Raw genomic sequence first — 21,698 nt, forward strand, 5'->3', positions numbered from 1 at the left:
CTTGACCTTGTTTTCTTAGACTCTTTGCCATTTTGAAGACTGATTTGTGTGCTTTTCCTGCTTTCCATTTCCCACAAAGAACAGTCTGTGAACTTAACTAAAATTAACAGAACGCATTACTCTTTTAAGTAGAATGTATTACTGCAATGTGTGTACTGTTCACACAATGCAGTAATACATTCTACTTAAAAGAGTAATGGCAGGTGGCAGTTATTGGTGCAGCCTAAAATCTTTTCTAATACCCAACACAGGAAGGCTGGAGTGTTAAGGCCGCTACACACCAACCTGAGACCAAAGAACGCGTACCGAAGGCGTCCCAACTTTTACGTCCGCTACGTCGCCTGCGTCGGCTACGCCGCCCGCCTACGAACACACCGCAAAGACTTCAGTCGACGAGTGGCAATAACTGTCCTTACCAGCAAGCAGTGGCGGCTCCAGAGTGTTTTTGTTGGGTAATCTATGGTAGGGCTAACCCATACAGTGGTGGGGCTCAAGTCAGTATTTGCAATGTAATTACATACACGCTATATCGCCCCCCTTGACAGTGAAACGCCACGCGTGAGGTTTAGATTATTTCCCTGTCTCAATCAAAATTGAACTTTATGAAATAAAACGGCACATTTGTCTTGTAGTAAATAAAAAGGCATCACTGTGAACGTGACGTATGATAGTACACGTTGAAGATCCAATGGGGATACTGAATGGCGGTTCCGACGGATCTCTTCAGTAATGCATGACGCAGACCCAACGTTTTGTTGCTCTGATTGGCTGTAGCCTACCCCAGCCATACCCTGGCGCCACCACTGCCAGCAGGCAGCGGTAGTGTGTATTCGTCATTCAAAAGAGGCAACAACCAGAAGACAGACTGCGTTATACACCGAGAGAAGAAGAACAGACTGCGTGATATAAACAAACAACAAATAGCGTCTGGGTTCCATTTTCACTCTCTCTCATCGATCGAAAACATGTATCGTACGGTACTGGCGTTATCAGCAATTGGAGTGTTGCTTGCGGCTGCAGAGATTAAGAAGCGGAAGCAAAAAATCAGGAGAAACCGCACTAAATGGGTGAAAACATGGATACTACAGCGAGAAGCTCAGGGGGCTTTCCCGAACCTGTGTCGAGAACTGTCCCAGGAAGATGGAGACAAGACCCTGAACTACGGCTGGCCACCCTGCCACACGGCACCAATATTCCAGCTCGAGCCAAGTAGCACAGGGATGAACTATGCCAATATTTTAACAGTGTCGGTGCAGTGCCTTTTCAGTGGGATAAGGTATAGCAAATATGTCTAAAGAACTGTGCAATGTAAACAATCGACAAAAATACAATACGATAAAAATAGTGTGTAATACAATAAAAAAAAGAATTTGCCAAATATGTCTAATGCTGTGTTATCAATGGCTGTAGTATCAAGGTACGAAATAAAGTTTTGTATTGCCTATCCTGCTATTTGTGTTTATTCTTTTAATCACACAGCGTTAATAAAAAATAAAAAATGTGCCTACATAACTGTCAGTTGCAGCCGTACATTATTATTGGTTTAACCTACTAACAGTATATTTTTAACACATTTTAAAATGACCATCTTGAACAGCTACAAGGTTAAAATACTTCTAGGCAGATTGTGGAGGATAATGGGAGAAAGAATAGAGGGGCAGACAGAAACTCCCATCTGAATAATGGCCATTTCTTGCAAAATGTACATTTCCATGTGATGCTCACAATAGGTAAATGAACAATGAACAGTGGTAGACTCTGGGTGTTTCTCAATCTCGAGTACGCTTGCTTGGTAGCACATGTCTTCCGAGCGTCTTACTACAGAAGCGAGGCAAGAATACTTCCTAGCCTCGGAAAACGAAAAGTGGAACAGGCGAGCAAGTGTACGTCATATGAGAGGCCCCCGCCTTACATTTTCCGCCACAGATTTGGGGAAATTGGTCCGTGCGCAAAGCATTGTGGGGATTTTAAGACCGCGGAGTCTACACATGTGCAGCCTCGAAATTTCTCCAAACGAAGTACGCCGGGCTCGGTAGAATTCCAAGTATCCTGGACATTGGAACAGTACTTCGGCGGCACTCGATGACGTAGTATGCTTGAAATAGTGGCTCTGGAGCAGCTTTACTCGAGATTGAGAAACACCCAGTAGCTCTGTCTGTCTGTGTGTGCCTTCTTGATCGTTTGTTTTGGTCCCTCACTTCCGCTTCGCTTCTCATGCACTGATTCGCTAAGCTGAACAGCCAATCAGAGTGATTTCTTTGGCCGACTTTCTTTGGCCAACTGTCGCGGGAGGTGTGAAAATTTGCCGTAAAGAGACGACGGTGCGGGACACACCAACCTGAGTAGGGCGCCGCGAATGCCCGACTGCCTCTGACGGCCTCTGACTCCCAGAATCGGGTTGGTGTGTCAGGGCCTTAAAGGCCATGGAGATTGTATAGCAGGGGTAGCCAACACGGTGCCCGCGGGCACTTAGTCGCCCGCAGGGGCAACGTGAGTCGCCCGCAGGGGCAACGTGAGTCGCCCGCAGGGGCAACGTGAGTCGCCCGCAGGGGCAACGTGAGTCGCCCGCGGGGCATGTTCTAAAAATAGCTTGCCAAGCAAATCCAAAATGTATAAAATACACAAAACAAAAAAGGAAATGTAAATAAAAGAATCTACCCTATGCATAAACGAAACCTCAATCATAGCGAACTCTATCTACTTACTACAACTCTATATCTATCTAACACCCCTCCTCCCCCCACCCCCACAATGAATATCGACCAATCACGTTCTTGCTTGATTTGCGGGACCAGCGTTGCAGTCTGGAAGAAAAGCAAATGTGGAGTGGCAGCTCACCGCTGATTTTCCTTCTGGCAGAATCTACACAACACATCAGCCCCATTGAACAGCCTATCATGCAGCCTATACAACACATGGGGGGCAGAGTTTTACTCTGTGTGTTGCAACTTGCATATATATGTATTGCACTTGACGCACACACACGCATGACGTAATTTCCACCTGGGAGAGGGGGGAAATGTCCCCCGCTCTTTTCGAAATCCCGTTTGTGTCCCCCCACTTTACAAATATGTTTATTATTATTTTTTAACGCAAGCCGTCATCGACACGGAGGAGCACACAGCCTCTGTGAGCGAGAGAGACAGAGGGAGAGAGAGAGGGGGGGGAGGAGAGAGAGAGAGAGAGAGCGAGAGAGAGAGAAAGAAAGAGAGGGAGAGAGAGAGAGCGAGAGAGAGAGGGGGGGAGAGAGAGAGAGCGAGCGAGGGAGCTAGGGAGAGCACACCTTTATCTATTTAATATAGATAAAGTAAGAAATCATTCCAATGTGTATAGGACAGTAAAAAAAAAAAAAAAAACAGTTTGAAAGGGGAGTGATTAGTAAAATAAGCATAAATAAAATAAGCTAACATAAGATAAGAATAAACCAGTTTAAATGATTTGTTATTGGTTGTGATCATATTCTAAAGATGTTTGGATTATTGAAAAGTATACAGCTCCCTTTCATCTGAGTGTTGAGAGCTGTATCCATACATTCATGTTGTGCTCAAAGTGCACCAGATTGATGCATTTCACTTCAACATTTAAAAATAATCTTCACGGGGGTGCATGCCCCCGGACCCCCCTAGAGGAGGTGAGGCCCGTCCACCCCCAAATAAAGCAGGTTAAAATAATTAAATTGCATACATGTTCTTTTAGTAAACACTGAAAACGGGTCCCACAGACCCAAACAGCACACAAAGGTTAAAGGTAAGCATATCATAATGTTAAAATGTGCTAAATATATACACTGCAAAAAACAAAAACAACAAAAGGGGTAAAAGAAGCCCCCGACTTGTTTTATTTTTTTAAAGTAGCCCTCACCCTAAAAAAGGTTGGTGACCCCTGTTGTATAGGTTGTAGGCTTCAAAGAATTTTAACTAAAGCTCACCAGTGAAGATTATCAGTATAATACATGTTTGAAAATGTAATTATTTTGAAAAAATAATACATATTTAGAAATGACATACAGTATGGATAAACCTTTATAAACCAGTGTCCAATCAATAAACTGCTACAGATCACTGCTAGCACTGATACAATGTCTGTACTACCAGAGGTGGAAGAAGTACTCAAATGATCTACTTAAGTAAGAGTATCAAAACTATAGTGTAAAATACTTAGTTACAAGAAAATGTCAAATTAAATAAAAAAAGTATTAGCATCAAAATATTCTTTAAGTGTCTAAGCATTTTATCACCATAAATCTTTGTATACAATTATCCTATTATAATTATTGATTTAATGTGTTCATCACTTCAGTGTTGCACTTGGTAAAGGTGGGGTTCATTTAAATAACTTTATACACTACTCGGTAGCTTAACCTATCAAAATATATCATAATGTATTAGTTCATTTATATTTTATATTAATGATCTAAATCTGCAAAGTTGCTATTAACTAAATCTGTCAGAAAAAATCGACTGAGTAAAAAGTATAAAGTAGCATAATGTGAAAATACTCAAGTAAAGTACAAGTACCTCAATTATTTAAATAAGGTACTTGAGTATTTGTACTTAGTTAAATTCCACCACTGAGTACCTCTACTGCTCCTACTAACGGTACCATTACATGTCACATGTCTAAATATGCGAGCAGCTTATTACCACCCATCTGATCTTTCCACAAAGCACAAACTTTGATCAGCCTAGTTATAATTTTAATCTTTAAATCTCACAGGTTGATTAATTGAATTTTGAAAAGCATTTCATTCACTCACCTCTCTCCACTCCTTGGTCCCCAGGCCTTGTATGTACAACACCACCACTGAGGATAGAAAATATATGCATACTGTCATGAAAGCAGTTAAGCACAGGTTCAGTACTAAACTGTTCGCAAAATGTTCACTAAATAAGCTCTCCTCTTGCAGAATTCTAAGAAAACATTGAGTAGCAGAATAGCAGGAAACATCTGCGGGAGCATTGTGAGAGAGAGGCATACACAGAGACACTACTCACATAGACAAGACACAGCTGGAGAGGGCGGACAAAAACACATTACATTACATTACATTACATTGCATTTAGCTGACGCTTTTATCCAAAGCGACTTACAATAAGTGCATTAGACCAAGAAGATACAAACTTGAAGAAAACAGAATCATATAAGTACATCAGGTTTCCAACCCGGTATCACGGCAAGACGTGAACATGTGACGATCTACCATGCTGGTTTCGTCCCTTCAAACGTGACAGTTACACGGTATTGTTAACATGGCCCAACCAGTGGACAAATACCCGGAAGTGCCAAACAAATGCTCTACCAAGACTATTGGTGGGTTTTTATTGTCAAAATTAGATGTTTTTAATTTATTTTTTAATCGTCACACTCGATTTCACCGATTTTCTTGTTGCCCTAGCTGGTCGACACCTCTTTTAGCAGAAACAAAGGCTACATTAATGTATTAAATCGATGTTAATCCATGTGTGTGGATGTGGAATTAACGGACGTGACGTTGTGCGATTGCGTTGCCAGGCAACAGCTTCGGTTCATGTTAATTTACAAACTCTTCAACTAGAACCGTAGTTATATTTAAAAACATTTTAGAAGGCCTCACGAAATACTTTAATGTAAATTTAAATTTAAATGTGAAGGAATGTGTGTATAACAAAATACATCCGTCATAAAAAATACCGGAAACAGACGTAGGCAAGGTCCTCAGCTCGGTGATTCGATGGTTTAGCCGCAATGCACGTTGGGAAATGGTGTTTATGCGATGTGAAATCCGAAAACATTTTTTAAAAATAAAATAATACTTTACCGAGTGTGCTTGCTTTTCTCTTTGGAAGTCATCACATAACGGCATTGTAATACACGGTTCGGCTGCATTAAATATTACATATCTGCCGTAGTTCTCTATTTATAGAGCCCTGATGAGAAGACTTCTGGACAAACAGGAAGAACTGCCACCAAAACTGAAAACGTGACGTGGATCATAAATATATCAGCAATTAAACAACATCTTACATTTCTTTTCACACAATACGTCTCCTTGCAGTATCAATAATAATTCGGCTGACTTTTATATTTGATCCAATTGGTAGATAGGCTGTATTTACACCATAACGGTGCACAGCTGATAGAAAGGCACATCTAGTGGTTGAAGCACGTTATTGCCTGGCAACGCAATCGCACAACGTCACGTCCGTTAATTCCACATCCACACACATGGATTAACATCGATTTAATACATTAATGTAGCCTTTGTTTCTGCTAAAAGAGGTGTCGACCAGCTAGGGCAACAAGAAAATCGGTGAAATCGAGTGTGACGATTACAAAATAAATCATTATTATATTAATATTGACAATAACAACCGACCGTCGGGGTAGCATTTGCTTGGCACTTCCGGGTATTTCTCCACTGGTTGGGCCATGTTAACAATACCGTGTAACTGTCACGTTTGAAGGGACGAAATTGTGACATCTTCACGTCTCCCAGCACATTTCAAGTGCTACTCAACTGGCTTTAGATAAGCCAGTCCTTTTTTGGTATATAAGTGCTTTGTTAGTAATTCTATCGCTCGAAGTGGAGTCGAAAGAGATGAGTTTTCAGTCTGCGCCGGACGATGTGTAAGCTTTCTGCTGTCCTGATGTCAATGGGGAGCTCATTCCACAATTTTGGAGCCAGGATAGCAAACCGACAAACACAAATGCAGCAGTGAATATACCCAGGTGGAAAAATACAGGGCGGGGCAGACAATCAAAGGCGGGAAAACACAAAGACAATATGTAGCGAGTAGGAGTATATAGCAAATATAGATATCATCTTAATCATAAGAAATATATTCTCTGACGGTCATTTTTGTTTTGGCAGTACAGTGCAGAAGCACCACAACAATGGACCGAGACCACATTACACACACACGAGGAATGCTCTTTTAAGTGTCAGCAGACGACGTTGCTCTCCTTTAACTTGTCACTATGAAGTAAATGTGGCCTGCCCAGATGAATGACTGCTGAATAATGACATTTAGCTTGCTCCCCCTTTCACCCTCAATTTCCATAATGCAATAATGTCTTTCTCTGGATCGCGTTTTTCCAAGACAATTAGGGCTCCATTTACAGCACTAAGCTAACTCAAATATAGCATTATATACAGTAATCAAATGACAACATATTCTGAACCCTGAAATCGCTGCTTGTAATAAAGCTTTTTGAAAAGAGGAAACTCAACAACATTTCATCAACTCAACAACATATCTTACAAAACATATCTTTCTTGATTTGGATGGTATAGACTTCTAGCAGTTGTAATTTGGGCTTTTCCCCAATAACATCCGATATAATCAATGCTTTTTGGGGTAGTGTGTTATATAGGTTTGTGTGCATGTAAACGGTCTGCAAAGGCTCAAATCCCTGATTTCCCTCCAGAGGAAGTTTCTCTCATCAGTGGACGGAACTGTCATCACTGTGATTACTGTTTCCAATCTTTGCTAATCACAGAGACTGTAAGAGACTGGCCTGAGGGACAGGTCAGCTGCTGTCACCCCCCAGCTGTGCCATTGGGGGGTGTTTATGCTCTGTGGGGGTATATTTGGAGAGCTGTTCATTTATGAGTGCTGTGTTTGTTTTCAGATAGTTTTTCCTCAAGTGATGAGATACAATGGTTAGGGTTATCTGCCGTCTCCTACAATAGATTCATAAAGGTACATTTACAAATGTCTCCTCTCCTCATCCCCTCTCCTTCCCTCTCATCTCCTCCCCCCTTCTCCCCTCTCCTCTCTAAAGCAGGGCATGGTAATGGAAGGCAGTGCATCCTGATTCTCTCTATCTGTTCTCCTCCTCAAAGAAGGAAAAAAGGAAAGGGGACAGGCCAGGAAAGGAAAACAGGGTCAAGCTAAATAAATAAATACCGAAACAGAGGGGGGGGGGGGGGGGGGGGGGGGGGGGGGGCAAGAGGCTGAGGGTTTAGGGACGGTTGGCTAACTGATTCCATTTGGGAGAAAAGGAAAGGGAGTGTGTGTGTGTGTGTGTGTGTGTGTGTGTGTGTGTGTGTGTGTGTGTGTGTGTGTGTGTGTGTGTGTGTGTGTGTGTGTGTGTGTGTGTGTGTGTGTGTGTGTGTGTGTGTGTGTGTGTGTGTGTGTGTGTGCTGTCGAGGTTACATGTTGGCACTGAAGTGTGAGGACATCACATCAGAATCAGGGGGGCCGATTGGGTTTTGTTACAGTTGCTTTAATTTATAATAAAATCACATAAAAATATATATAGAAACATAAGAGGTTAACTTTCAAATGTGCAATACAATGAAGTAGACTAGAAATATATATATACAAATAAAATAAAAACAATTATAAAGTAAGTTTGGTAATTTGGGATTTATTGTATGTCATATTGGGGACATTGTACATTATACTGTATGTATTTAATAATTAGTCATAATCACCTACATCCAAGGTGTTACTGCTAATAGTTATAAATAGTTATACAGCTAAATGTATGCACATCTGAAACTGCTCTGCATATTAAACCTTTTTAGATAGTCAATCCAAACATTCTTTTACATGGTCCCAAAAACTATAGTTTTTTGTTTCAAAGTGACCAAACGACATGCAAACGCAAATGAGAAATAAAAAAAACTGTTATTGGGAAATGTTGCTGCAATTATTAATCATTGCAAATTATTTATTATTGTATGAGCTTCAATTGTGTCCCAATATACGTTAAAAAATTCTCCCACTTGTACAAATTAGCAACCACTGAGTGTTAAAATCGTCATTATAATGTGTTTATAGCGTACGCATTTTAATCAGAAAGTATTCCACCACAAAAATACTTTACACTATGCAGGGGCAGAGAGAGAGAGGTGGGGGTTACAAGGGCCCCACACTCATATTAACCCAGCAGTCACGTCTGAGCACCAGGGAAAATGTTAAGAGCTGCACTTCCTGAAGAAATCAAAGGAACATGAATGTATATGTTGACGACTGGCAGACAGCAGAACAAGCTGTTAACTTGATGTTGATTGAAATGAGGTTTAACAAGAGCACCAAAACCCTTACACTAAACAGTGTGTTCTGTGAGTCCATCACTGCATGAGACTAGGGCTGGGCATCCCATAAACAAAATATCAATATTGTCATATGAGACTACATATCGTCTTGAATTTTCAATTTCTTAATATCACATAACTGTCTTTCCCTGGTTTTATAGACTCGGGTACAGTGAATTGATGTAACTTTTCAAGCTGTTCAATTATTTGCATTACCCACTTAGCTATTATATCGATATATTTATATACCGAAGACAATTTATAAAAAATCTTAATGTGTAAATATTTTGTAAAAGCACCAAATTGTCAGCCCTGCAATTTTGTCAGAATATCGATATTGGATTATTGATCTGAGATATTGTGATATTTGATTCTCTCCATATCACCCTGCCTGAATGTGACTCCTGTCACATAGAGCTATGGTCAATATTTAAATATAGATAAGTTCAGTATTAACTAAAGTTAATGGACACATTCAGCTTGTTCAGGCAGTCAACTCGAGCACCAATGATATATTTACACGTGACGCGCCTCGTCCCTCTTACAACCAACCAACCAATCACATTCTCCTAAACTTCGCTCTATTCAAGCTGCCAGATCTGATATGATATTTTTGGAAAAGATTGATCATTAAAGTTCTGAGAAGATATACACTTTATCTATTAAGAATAAATCACATTGTCCCAAGTTGCTTAACTGCGGCTCTGAACCTCAGTGACCTCGCAGCGAGGGTCCACCTGTGGAACGCTGCGTGACATCATCAGGACGCATCGACCCGGTCCTGTGGAGCCGGACGCCGGGCTCAGAGAGAGGCTCAGCGGGGTCACAGAGGGTCCAGCTCCCCTCTCCAACCCAGCGGGGAGGGGGCTTTGAAGTTCAGGACCCCTGTGACACAATCATTACCCTGCATCATGGTTCCCCACCTCCACCACCAACAGGAAGAAAGACTCATCTATGGGATGTGTCAATAACTGACCTGGCCTGCTCACTGCTGCGCATGATCCAACTGTCCCTACCCAACATGAAGCACATACTGTCCAAAATCTGCAGATCTTTCTGATTCAAATGCTATATTACCAATGTATAGCTATTTAATAAATGCAGATGTAATATAGTGGTAGATAATACTCAAATTGTTGTCTAGTGGTGGTACCCTTGTAAGGTAATAACACCTATGATGTGCATAGAGGAAGTTAATCATAAAACCGAGTTATGAGGCAGGACTAAGCATATTGTCAGAATCTTTCATGTTCTGCTATTTAGATCAGGATTATATGCAGATGTTAATACTGACTGATAAACACAGTAGGAATGGTCCTTTTTGCCTTTTCAAACCCAAAAACTCTATGTAAAATTATTTAGTTAACTATTCTCTTTATCAATACTGAAGCTGTCCATGAACGAGATCCAAATCTACTGCCATTCCATAATTAAGCATCTATCACTCTTCCTGCCTCGCACACCGCCAGTCATTAAACCATAATGTAAGTTTTAGCCAGTTTACTATAAATCATATAAAAAAGAGGGATATCAATTTGGAAGAGCAGGCAACTTCGTTTTGTATTATTGCGGGTGTTCCACTATCCAAGATGTCAGTGATGCAATACCACTATTGAACTTCCCTGTTTTTTCCAGTTGGGGACTCATTGCCTGTTTCTCTCCCCCTGTTTCCTGTGAGCCTCTCTCTGCAGCAGAGGGGAATCCCAGTGCTTCCAGGATGCTTAGAACTCACTAAAGAGGAGCTCATCAGAGAGGCACGCAATGAAAATACTATGACAGGCCTTTGCCAATGCTTACAGTTCCATACCCCATAAAATAGTGGATATTGCATATGAGCGACACTACGTCCTGAGTAACACAATCACAAAAGACCTCTGATCTCGGCCTGCTATGTGTATGCAATGCCAATGTCACAGCGTGACACACAACCCACTAAACTTCTAATAACCACAGGTTCTATCACTAAAGGTATGTCCAAGTGCATCTCTAGATGTATGCAGTAGGGATGTTAAGATTCACCGATTCGCATCGGTGCACCGGCATAAACGTTCAAGATGCGAGTGCACCGGTTGAAAGAGTGCACATCTACAGCTTGGGTTGAACTCGCGATGCATTGATTGTAGCGTCTTTGCATCGGTAAAAAAACGATTCATTCATATAATATCCTCTCATCCTGTCAGCACTCAGCAGAGACGATCTTTGATCTTTGCTTCGCACTACGGAGGCCGAGAGTCTCAGTTATCAACACACATGGAAGTCGAGGAGAAAGAGAAACACAGCGCACCGAAAAATACCTACAAATCAAACGTTTGGCAACACTTCGAATTTTTCAAGAAAGACGGACAACTTGAAAAATCGCTCGCAAATTGTAAGCGATACCGTGCGGCTTTAAAGTACACAAGTAGGCTAGTACGACGTGGGGTCTGCGTCTGAAAAGAAAAACCTGAAAGTTAGACATATGAGTTAAATCACTCAGTGAGGTGTTCTGTCAGTGAGAGTGGTGTTTAGTTTACAGCAGACTGTGACTGCCAATAATAGTTTAAATGTCTTCCTTACAATTGTAAGCAGTTATGAAATACCTGTTTGTGAAAGGTTATTTGTATTCTTTATTGTTCATATAGAAACCACTGCTTTCTGCTCACTGGTGAGTTAGCCTATGAATGAGTGTCAAGCACATCAGGCTGGCAGTTGTATGGGCATTGCACTATGGTAGTTGTTATTTGCACATTGTTAATCCTGGGCAAAGCATCCTTAAACTGTTTAACTGTGAGGTGTTATACAATTGCACTGTACTCTGGAGACAGAGAACAGTACAACACTTGTGAAAAGGCCAGTTTGTGAAAGGTCCAATTGTTTGGTTTTTTTAAGGTGAAAAAGAAACAGCATGATGGGATGCGCAGTACTAGTAGAGAGAACCAAATATGTAAAGCACTTTTTTGTTAAGTTATGATTTGCTGCATATAAGGAATAAAACAAATTCCTCTGTCGTACCATATTGAATTGTATCATTATTTTGCATCGTGTTGAATCGCATCGTATCGCCCCGAATCGCATAATGTTGAATCAAATCGTATCAAACTGTATCGCAACAGGGGTGAATCGTATCGTATTGTATCGCATCGCCTTGTGCTTCAAGTGTATCGTTAATGTATCGTATCGTTGGCAACGTATCGAGATGTGCATCGCATCAGCCTCAGTGATGGAGATGCACATCCCTAGTATGCACATTTTCTGTCTGCCTCTGAATGGACAAAGTTACTTTCCACTTGTTGGCTTTTTAACTTGTCTATTCTGTATTAAACAACCAATCACTGTTTGGTTAGCACACAACTTGTCAAACTCTTTAGATACAGGTTCTTCGTGTGTTAGTAGAGACACAAAGTCTTGTTGACAGGCAAAAATAGCACTAACTGTAGAAGCTAACAGCAACGTTACTATCACAGTGACAGTACCAAGATAGACAGACAAAACGCGGCTTCTTAGACAAAGAGCTCAGCAGCAGTTTCTGTTTGTTGCACCATTTGTTTGGCTGAGTATAGGAAGCAGCCAGGAAAGAGGCAGAATGTTTGACACTGGATTGTTTATAACGCCAACTGCAGCTAAAGCTGGTAATGTGGCATGAGACTTAACCTGAAGTATTGGTTATCTTATGTCAGTTGTTCTTCATGTGCTACAACACTTGGCAAGCAACCATTATCACCATCCCAACCATACACCACCGACAAGTCATCAGGTTCAGCAGCAAAGAAAATAATATTGAAGAAGCAGAAACGAGAGTTAGCATTGGCGTGCCGTTCTACTGGAGACAGCTGTTGGCGAGTCAAAAGACGAGCTTTGATTCTGAGTTTCTTCAGTGCAACTAATGACAACTAAAACCGTACGGAAAACGCCAGCGTATTTTATAAATTGATTCGAATGAGAACAGAGCGCATGCCGTCTGCAGTGGACGTCTCCAGAAAAACCGAAGCACCCAGCGTATTTTTTCCGAACGTCCGTCGTATTTGTGCGGCCGCTTAGAGCGCACCGTGGTGAAAATATTTCGACTTTTCAGAAAAGCGCCGGTGACGTCACTGTAGAAATTGGCGGCTTGTTTTTGGTCGTGTCTGTCGTACATCATCATAACATCATAACAAAGATGGAAAGCCTGTTTGTTGGAGCAGATCGGCCGGGTGGACACCGGATGTTGCTGCCGGTGAGTGTGTGAGTTTTATCGTCCTGTTCCCTCGCTCTGGCTCTGGGTGACAAACCCATTCATACAAAGTGTGAGAGCCAGAATCTTGGTGGGGGGCTTATGGTTAAAAAGCAATGTAAAAACAATGTATAATAGCACAAACAATGTAATAAATCCATGCTACTTTGCCTTACAAATATGACATATGGTTGTCATAGAAACAATAAAAGAGCGCTGGGAGTTTTTTTGATGAAGCGCTGGGAGCAGGCGTTCATCAGCACCCTGCCAGCGCCTTCCTGCCAGAAAAAGGATTGTATGTGGACACAGGTCCTTAAACACTACATAGAAACACTCTGATTCCTGCCTCCCTAACTAGACTAAAAGTGTCACAATTATTTTTTCAATCACTTTCACCCCTTCATCCATTTGCAGTATCCCTAAAAGAGCCTTCAATAGGCGCTTTCACACGTAGTACTTTTCCCAGGAATAGTTCCGATAGTTCTTGGGATTTTGCTTTCACACCAAAAAGATCTGGAACTAGAACCTAGTTCATGCAAACCTCAATGCATTAGCATTATTAGCATTAGCCCAGCGCACCAACGGAGAGAGACTAACTTATGGCAACACAAAATAAAACGTGGGAGCGGTGGAGTGATGAGGAGGTGTCAGCGCTTCTGGCGATTTACCCGGGACTTCGGGTGGCAGTATACACCGTGAAGTTGTTTGCGGCCTGCCAGTAAACCCAAAGCAGAAGAAGAAGAAGTGACGTCAGCGGCTTCATTTGCGTAATCCTCCCTCAGGGAACTTATTCCGGTGTGAACGCGATTTACTAGGAGAGTTCCGGGACTAAAGAGTTCGGCGGGACTAAGTACTGGGAACTAAGTACGGCAAAGTACTTGGTGTGAAAGCGGCTATTGCTTTTCCGTGCAGAAGGTTCTTGTGTCATAAAGCTATCTCACACAATTCCCTCTGCACATCTGTTACACAATAGACCACAAAGCACCTTCACCTGAGGGGGGTAACAGTCAGAGAGCCTGCTCTGGGATTTGTTTTGACTTCTTGTTGTGTCAAGCAGAAAGCAGCTAAAGCTCACACATGATTTGTTGGGTTGTAGTGCACGACTCGTGTTCAAAGATAATTTATTTTCTTTTGGTGATAGCACTGTGAGCTTTGACACCGAGATCTGAGGCGCCTTCATCTGTGAGAAACACTCACTGAAGAATACACAAGCCAACAGCACTTACATACACACTCACTATCACACACACACAAACCTTAGGCAAATAGGGCACTGTAAGCACCAACAGGCAGAGTACTGTATATTGCACACACTCACTTTGAACACTCTATGTCACATTCAATGTTCAGCCCTTAAGATCTGTTTCTAAAGCATGCAGTCTCATGTATCTGAATGATTGATGTCTTCAAGTAAACCCTGCTATTTTTCAACCTCTGTATTGTTGTTATAATTGGGTCACTCTTTCACTGCCCTCTCCCCTCCGCTGTGCACATCCTGCTCACTTGGCAGTTGCAATTCAAGTTTTATTGAAAGACGATGGCAGGGCTTTAAAAAAATGATAAAAGACAAATTAAGACATGGGGAGCAAGAACAAAAAATATGCACATGGCTCTGTAGCTGGATGACAGGCTGTAGACGATATGGCTGGTCTATGGAAGGTTGGGTTGTATGGATGGCTAAACCAAACCTCAGACTGCTTTTATGTCCTGTTTCCTACCAGCGGTGCACGTTTTTTGGAGCATGACCACCATTGTTTATTCTATAACGTCAACGTTACAAACTAGCCCAAACCACAGTGTTTCCTTAAACCTTACAAAACAATAACTATTGTCACATCATTACACATTAATTTCCAAACCGTGATTTGTCATAACTATTGTGGGCCGACTTTTGAGGTAGACCAGCTATATAGAAGTGGAAGAAGTATTCAGATCTTTTACTTCGGTAAAAGTAGCAATAGTACATTTTTTGAAATACACTGTTCCATGTTAAAGGCTTGCTCAACGGTTTAGTACCAAAATTCAAAGTAATCTTTTTTGGGTAATACATTTGAAATGTTCGACACCGCGACAGGCACACTGGTATGGTCCATATATATATACACTTGTTTTGCGGTAGCATGCAATATTCTAAGGGGAACAGGGATGATATCACAGCCTGGTATGTAACCTCACAGTGCAGAAATCAAAGATCCCTGGCCTGGTACAGACTGCCATTAAAATGATGGGGGTTTCAAAAATATCCATCCCCCAAAACATTTGTGAGGAGTCAATCATTAGACCAGTGGCGAGCCGTCAGGGCCCTCTAGGCCCTCTCTCAAATGACAGTACAATTGACCAATCATATCTTCCCTCTAAATGGGTGGGCTTTATTTTCGCGGACTTTATGACAAGTTCTGCCCGCTGTGAAGTTTATGCATGTGTGTTATATAGTGGTGCAGTGACGCGTCCTAAAACCCGGAAGTAAGCTGCGCATGGGTTCCATCGACAAAAAAGCAATGGGATTTCTCCATAGGATTTTGGAAAATAGCTCGAAATAAGGTCTGTGGAAAACGAACCTGTTAGATGAATGCACGTTTTGTTCAGCCGGATAATATCCACATGTCTACCCTACTTTTATAATTTTTGAATCATAAATCTAATAGATTTATGATTAGCATAAGTTCGTTCATGATGGCTCATGTCAGTGATAGTGATGACATCGTTGCGAAATTATTAACCGAGTCATTTTCAAGATTGAGTTACAATGATAAATTGGAGTGGCAAAGGATCAGCTGCATGACCCCGCCATCAAGTGCTTCATCCAAAAGGACAGGAGGATGGACTTTGTGTTTAAGTGATATGATCTGTGGGCATCGTGTCGGATGAACACATGCTCCGCTGAGCGAAGCCCCACGGGAACCCGGGACACCGGAGTGCCGTGCTGAGCAGTGGGGATCGGAGCAAAGGCTTTAGCGGTGTCCTGCATGACGGCGCACAGGGTGGTCACCAACCAGGGGGCCGATGTGTTGGCGAGGAAATCCCCTGGAAACCGCAGCGGCTGACCGTAGACCATCTCAGCCGTGGAGCACTGCAGATCCTCCTTAGGCACGGTCCTATGGCCCAGCATAACCCAAGGCAGCTTGTCGATCCAATTACCGTCCAGGCTGGCCCTGAGGTGAACTGCGAACCACGGTCTGAGGAAATGTCCGATGGGGTGCCGAAACGACACACCCATGTCGCAATGAAGGCCCGGGCTATGTCAGCCGCCGCTGTTGATGCGAGTGGGATCGCCTCCAGCCAGCAGGTCGTCCTGTCCACCATAGTTAGGAGGTAGGTGAAACCTTGAGAGGAGGGAAATGGGCCAACCAGATTGATGTTGACGTGGTCAAACCTCCTCTCAGACACGAGGAATTGCTCCAGGGCGGCCTTCGCGTGGTGCTACATTTTGGCACGCTGGCAAGCCACGCACGTGCCGGCCCGCGCACGTGCCGGCCCGCACACGTGCCGGCCCGCACAGACGGCTTCCCGCCGGGGTGCGACAGGTCGTGCACCACCTCGAACACGGAGCGCCTCAAGCTGGTGGGAACAAAATCCACATCCTCCAGACGCAATCCCACGTCAGCCCCCTTCAGGGCCTGGACGCTGGGGTCCATGATCTGGTCCGCTGTCATGCGGGTATAGTCTTAGTCTTAGGGTATAATCTTAGGCTCTCTGTGAGGGCCTAAGATATAATATTTAAAAACATTTTAAAAATATTTTTTTTTTTTAAATATATATTTTCTTAATATTATTTTTGTTATATTTTTCATTAGTTTTACCGAAAAAAAACTTGATTTAATTGTATTTAAAATAACATTTCCAAAGAAATAAATCCTTCGAATCTGCCTGTTCAGTCTCTGTTGAATGTGAAGGGTTACATGAAAGAAGCTCGTCTGGCCCTCTCTGCGATTCACAGAGGGCCCGCTATAGTAACTGAACGAGAGAGTAATGTCAAATGACAGTACAATTGACCAATCATATCTTCCCTCTAAATGGGTGGGTTTTATTATCGCGGACTTTATGACAAGTTCCGCCCGCTGTGAAACTTTTCTTGTTTCCATAGCAACAACAACTTCCTGTCAACAGCGTGAACTCGCCTTCAAAATAAAAGCATGCCAAATTACACTTAAGACATACAACTGCAACGAAAGTAACAAACACAATGCAATATCCTTTTCAATGTCAAAGAACACAAATTGGGTTCACAGGTGTTGTTTTGTGTGGTAGAGGGTCGCTGTCGTTGATGCGTTTTGCACCCTGGGCCGTTGTTTTGATATTCCGCTGTGACGTAATAACTATTTTTTTTTCTTTTTTTCGAGGGAAGGGGTGGGGGTCAGAGGGCCTAGGTATAAAGCTCACGGCTCGCCACTGGTCGAGGCCCAACTGGACAGCCCCGATGACGAGGTGTCAGCTGAATAAGGCGAGTGGTTGCCAGGCGCCCTCCACCCATTATTAGTAGTAAGGGAAGAGGCTGACGGATGCGCCAACAGGGCCGCCTGAGCCAGCGTGGTCTTGACCTCCTTGAAAGCCTCCGTCTTCCAGCTGATCTCCTGGATGGGGGCCTTACACTTCAATGCCTCGTACAGCAGCTGCATAACGTGGGCGGCCCGGGCGATGAAACGGTGGTAAAAGGTCACCATCCCGAGGAACACACTGAGCAACCGGGCCATGTGCGGGCGAGGGAAAGCCGCGACACCTTCAACCTTTCGCCGGCAGGGATGCCGCCCTGCCCTTGGTGACGCGGTGCCCAAGGAAGAGTTGATTATTAACCCGTGTTGGCTGAGCCTCGTAAAAAGGGCGCGGAGGTGGGACAGGTGTTCTTCTTCCGAAGTGCTGGCGACAAGTATGTCATCCAGGTAGACAAACACAAACGGCAAGTCCCGCAGCACCGAATCCATCAGGCGCTGGAATGTTTGAGCGGAGTTGAGCCCGAAAGGCATCATTGACTTTAATGAAATGTATTATGTCAACAGATTTCACATAACTCTATTATGTTAGTTGAAAGCTGAAATATCAAGTTTAAATAACACATATTAGGTTCAATTTAAGATTATTGCTTTCTACTAACCTAATACAGTTATTTGTTGACGTAATACATTTCATTAAAGTCAATGTTTCCGTTTTTGCAGTGTTCTTTCTGTCCTTCTTAGCAGCAGTAATCACAGTAACTGTCCACCGCTCACTGCTGTTCATACTGTACCTCCTGCTATGTGGCAAACAAAGCTATGTGTCAATCATCCTGCAGTAGGTAGTTGCTCTAATAACAAACTAGATTGAAAGTCTGCCAGTTGACCCCTGGGACAGAGCTTTTCATCAATGGGCTGCTGTATGGTGTGTGTGATGCTCTCGCTGTGTTACTGCTCACTGATGCTTGCTGTGCACTGATAAGGTGCATGAAGAGGAGATTTAATAATCACTGCATGAAATTGAACTTCTGTAAATGGTATTGGGGATTTCAAATCACTGTTGAGCTGAAATTAAAGACATGAAAGTTGAATTTGATTAAAGAATAAATGAGAAAATTACCTGGATCTGACTTAGAGAAGGTGTCCATGTCCAACAGGTTTCTGCAATAAAAGGAAAGAAGCTGTTAAAGACTCATTAAAGAGACCTCATACAGTCATATTTAATATACAGTGTCAGTCATTCCAAATCGTTGCGATGCACCATCACCATGTCGTGGAAAAATGACAGGCACGTCAACCAGCTGTTGATTAAATGTCTCAGAAGGCGTCACTGAAAGGGATCTCTATGTGGCCAGTACGGAAATGAAAAGGAATTACAGTGATCAAGGACATTTTAAAGTTAATGTGAGTATTGTATCAAACTTGAATGTGGTCCTTTCCTTAAAAGAGGACAATAGGCGCGTTCACACCGGAGTACTTTTACCCGTACTTTTCCCGTTTAGTTCCGATAGTGCCTGGAATTTTGCGTTCACACCAAAAGGAGTACTTAGTTCCGAGAACTTTTACCCCCATTTTTAGTGCCTGCTAGAGAGGTGGTACTATCCTGGGGAGAAAAAAGTACCAATTTCGATTGGCTGGGCGAATTGCAAACCACGCCCCGTAAAACTCTGAAAAGTTTTGTGAAGCCGCCATTGTATTTGCTGGCATTAGCATTATTAGCATTAGCTGCTGGGAGTCCCAGCAGCTTCTACTGAAGCCAGTCCCCAACTCCGGGGACTTCCGGCCGGGGACTTCCGGTGGCAGTATACGCCGTGAAGTGGTTTGCGGCCTGCCAGTAAACCCAAAGCAGAAGAAGAAAAAGTTACGTCTCCGGCTTCATTTGCATAATCTTCCCTCAGGGAACTTATTCTGGTGTGAACGCGATCTGTACTTAGTTCCATGGGGGTACTAAGTGCTGGCACTAAGTGCTGGGCACTAAGTACAGCAAAGTAGTTGGTGTGAAAGCGGCTATACTATGCTCATTTTCAGGTTCATCAGGGGAGAACACAGAGATCTTTGCCTTTACAGACCATTTGCATGCACAAAAACCTAAAGAACACACTACAGGAGAGGAAAAAACCCAAACAATAAGAATAAGAATACATAGTATTTTAGCGTTTTTCCTGGTTCTCTTTAATAATAGGGCCCCTTTAAAATATAATTAAGCACAAATCCAGCCTTCATTTTGTAGTTTTAGCTGTTGTATCCATCAGTTATGATCAATGATACCTTTCAAATTCAATACAAAAAAACTGTAATAAAAACGTCCGTCAGTCAGTCAGTGGTGTGTGTCATTTTATATTTTGTCATCACGTATTGGAGGCATTGGAATTTCTCAACTGCCAACAGAAAGATAAAGGGGAATAACATAAGTCAAGGTTCAAACTGTTATATCCTTGCCAATAATATGAAAGTAGAAACATCATTGAGTCATTTTGTTGCCCCATCAAGGGAGAATCATACACACACAAACACAAAGAGCATCATTGCAAACACACATCAAATCAGTGCCAGGATAACGACCCAGTTTCTCGTCACAACTTGACACATTAGTGAGCGGTGAGTGATCACAAACACAGATCTGAAGCTGAGCAGTGACTGACAGGCTGATCTCCAGAGGGCTCCGAGCTGTCAAGGTGACGAGGGGCCACCGCGGGGGGCCCCTAGTGAGCATCCTCATATGTTCATGCCCTGCTCGTGTCGACATGCAATATATTCATATTCATATTCATGCAGCGACCTGAGAACAGAAGCCCTCCCCTCCCAACAGAGCAACAGTTGTATTGCTAAAACACGGCCATATGGCTCCCCCCCACATGCATATCATACAGGATTTACTGTGTTTTTAACACTATAACTGCCATCGGGTCAACCGTGTTGTACATTTTTCATCTCACTCTAAAAAATAGACAAATCAGAGTCAAAGAGACCTTGCTTAACAGGATTTCATTTTCTATTTTTAGGTATGGTACACTTTAATTTAATGTTTTTTTATTCAGTATTTCTGCAGTCTTTAATGAACACAATGTCTCACAGGACAGACACAGGCTGGCCAAACTGCATCTCCAATCATTGCTCTAACAATAGCACACTTCTTACTTTAAAAAAAGGATAATCCTGAGAGAATATAAATTGGTGAATATGAAGAGTGAGAAGAGGACATGCTACAATGACATAAACATACTTAAATCATTTTATGGGAGCTGTGATTGTTTGCCTGCTTAAAAATCAATTGTTTGACTTTGTTTTTTGACTAGTTTAACAGTAGATTTGCAGAAAAAATAAATAGGACTAATTATATTGCATTACAGAAGCTAGAGGAGTAGCATGTAGCTGCATTGGGACTGGGACTTTTGAACAGCTTCCACAAAACATCATCTCCAGTATAAAAAGGTGTAGCCACTTCAACTACATGGTCCAACAAGTTCGAGTTGGCTAATTTATAAAGATTATTTGGTGAATTCTATATAAAAGAGATGTGTAATGTGTAGAATCTGAGTAAAAAAATGGCCTCCAAGAATGTGTGTTTGTTATTGGGTGCTCAGGATCTCTCTGCCTGTTTGTAACATTGTTCGTTTAAAGAATATCAATGTATCCATATCTTTCAGTTAATTAGTTTTAATCCATATAAACACAACATATCAGTTTATTGGTGCCATGTTGCTGTTATAAATAGCCTTACAGAGGAGAGTATTCCTGTGAGCCTCAGACTGCTGGCTGCTACACACTGTGTGTCTGCAGGGTAACGGAGACATTTCCTGAGGCTCTGCTGCCTTTTTAATGCATAATCTCATGTTTGGACATGTTTAAAACATGATGTGTGATATTAAAAATATTAAAAAATTCAATATAAATACTTTATTATGTATAAAATAAACAAATGGATCCGTTGAATATTGAGGCCAAGATTCCAGTTTTTCATACTTTAATCATTTCACCAATTCTTTGGGAGAAGGGATTTTTAGGGTTTCCTTTAAATCCCAAATACATTTTTAAAAAAAAAGAAGCAATAGAGTGC

General features: G+C 42.2%; 1 protein-coding gene across 1 annotated transcript in view; it reads right to left on the reverse strand.

The window, feature by feature from the left end:
* The window catches only part of LOC117493577 (copine-8-like), a 66,059-nt gene that overhangs the window by 15,495 nt on the left and 28,866 nt on the right, over window positions 1-21,698 (reverse strand). The window contains exons 2-3 of the mRNA XM_034144209.1: window positions 18,762-18,802; window positions 4,757-4,803 (exon numbers count right to left, since the gene is read on the reverse strand). Of these exons, the coding sequence (XP_034000100.1) occupies window positions 4,757-4,803; window positions 18,762-18,802 (88 nt within the window). The remainder of the gene's footprint in view (window positions 1-4,756; window positions 4,804-18,761; window positions 18,803-21,698) is intronic.

The sequence above is a fragment of the Trematomus bernacchii genome, unplaced genomic scaffold (genome assembly GCF_902827165.1).
Source record: "Trematomus bernacchii unplaced genomic scaffold, fTreBer1.1, whole genome shotgun sequence".
Lineage (NCBI taxonomy): Eukaryota > Metazoa > Chordata > Actinopteri > Perciformes > Nototheniidae > Trematomus > Trematomus bernacchii.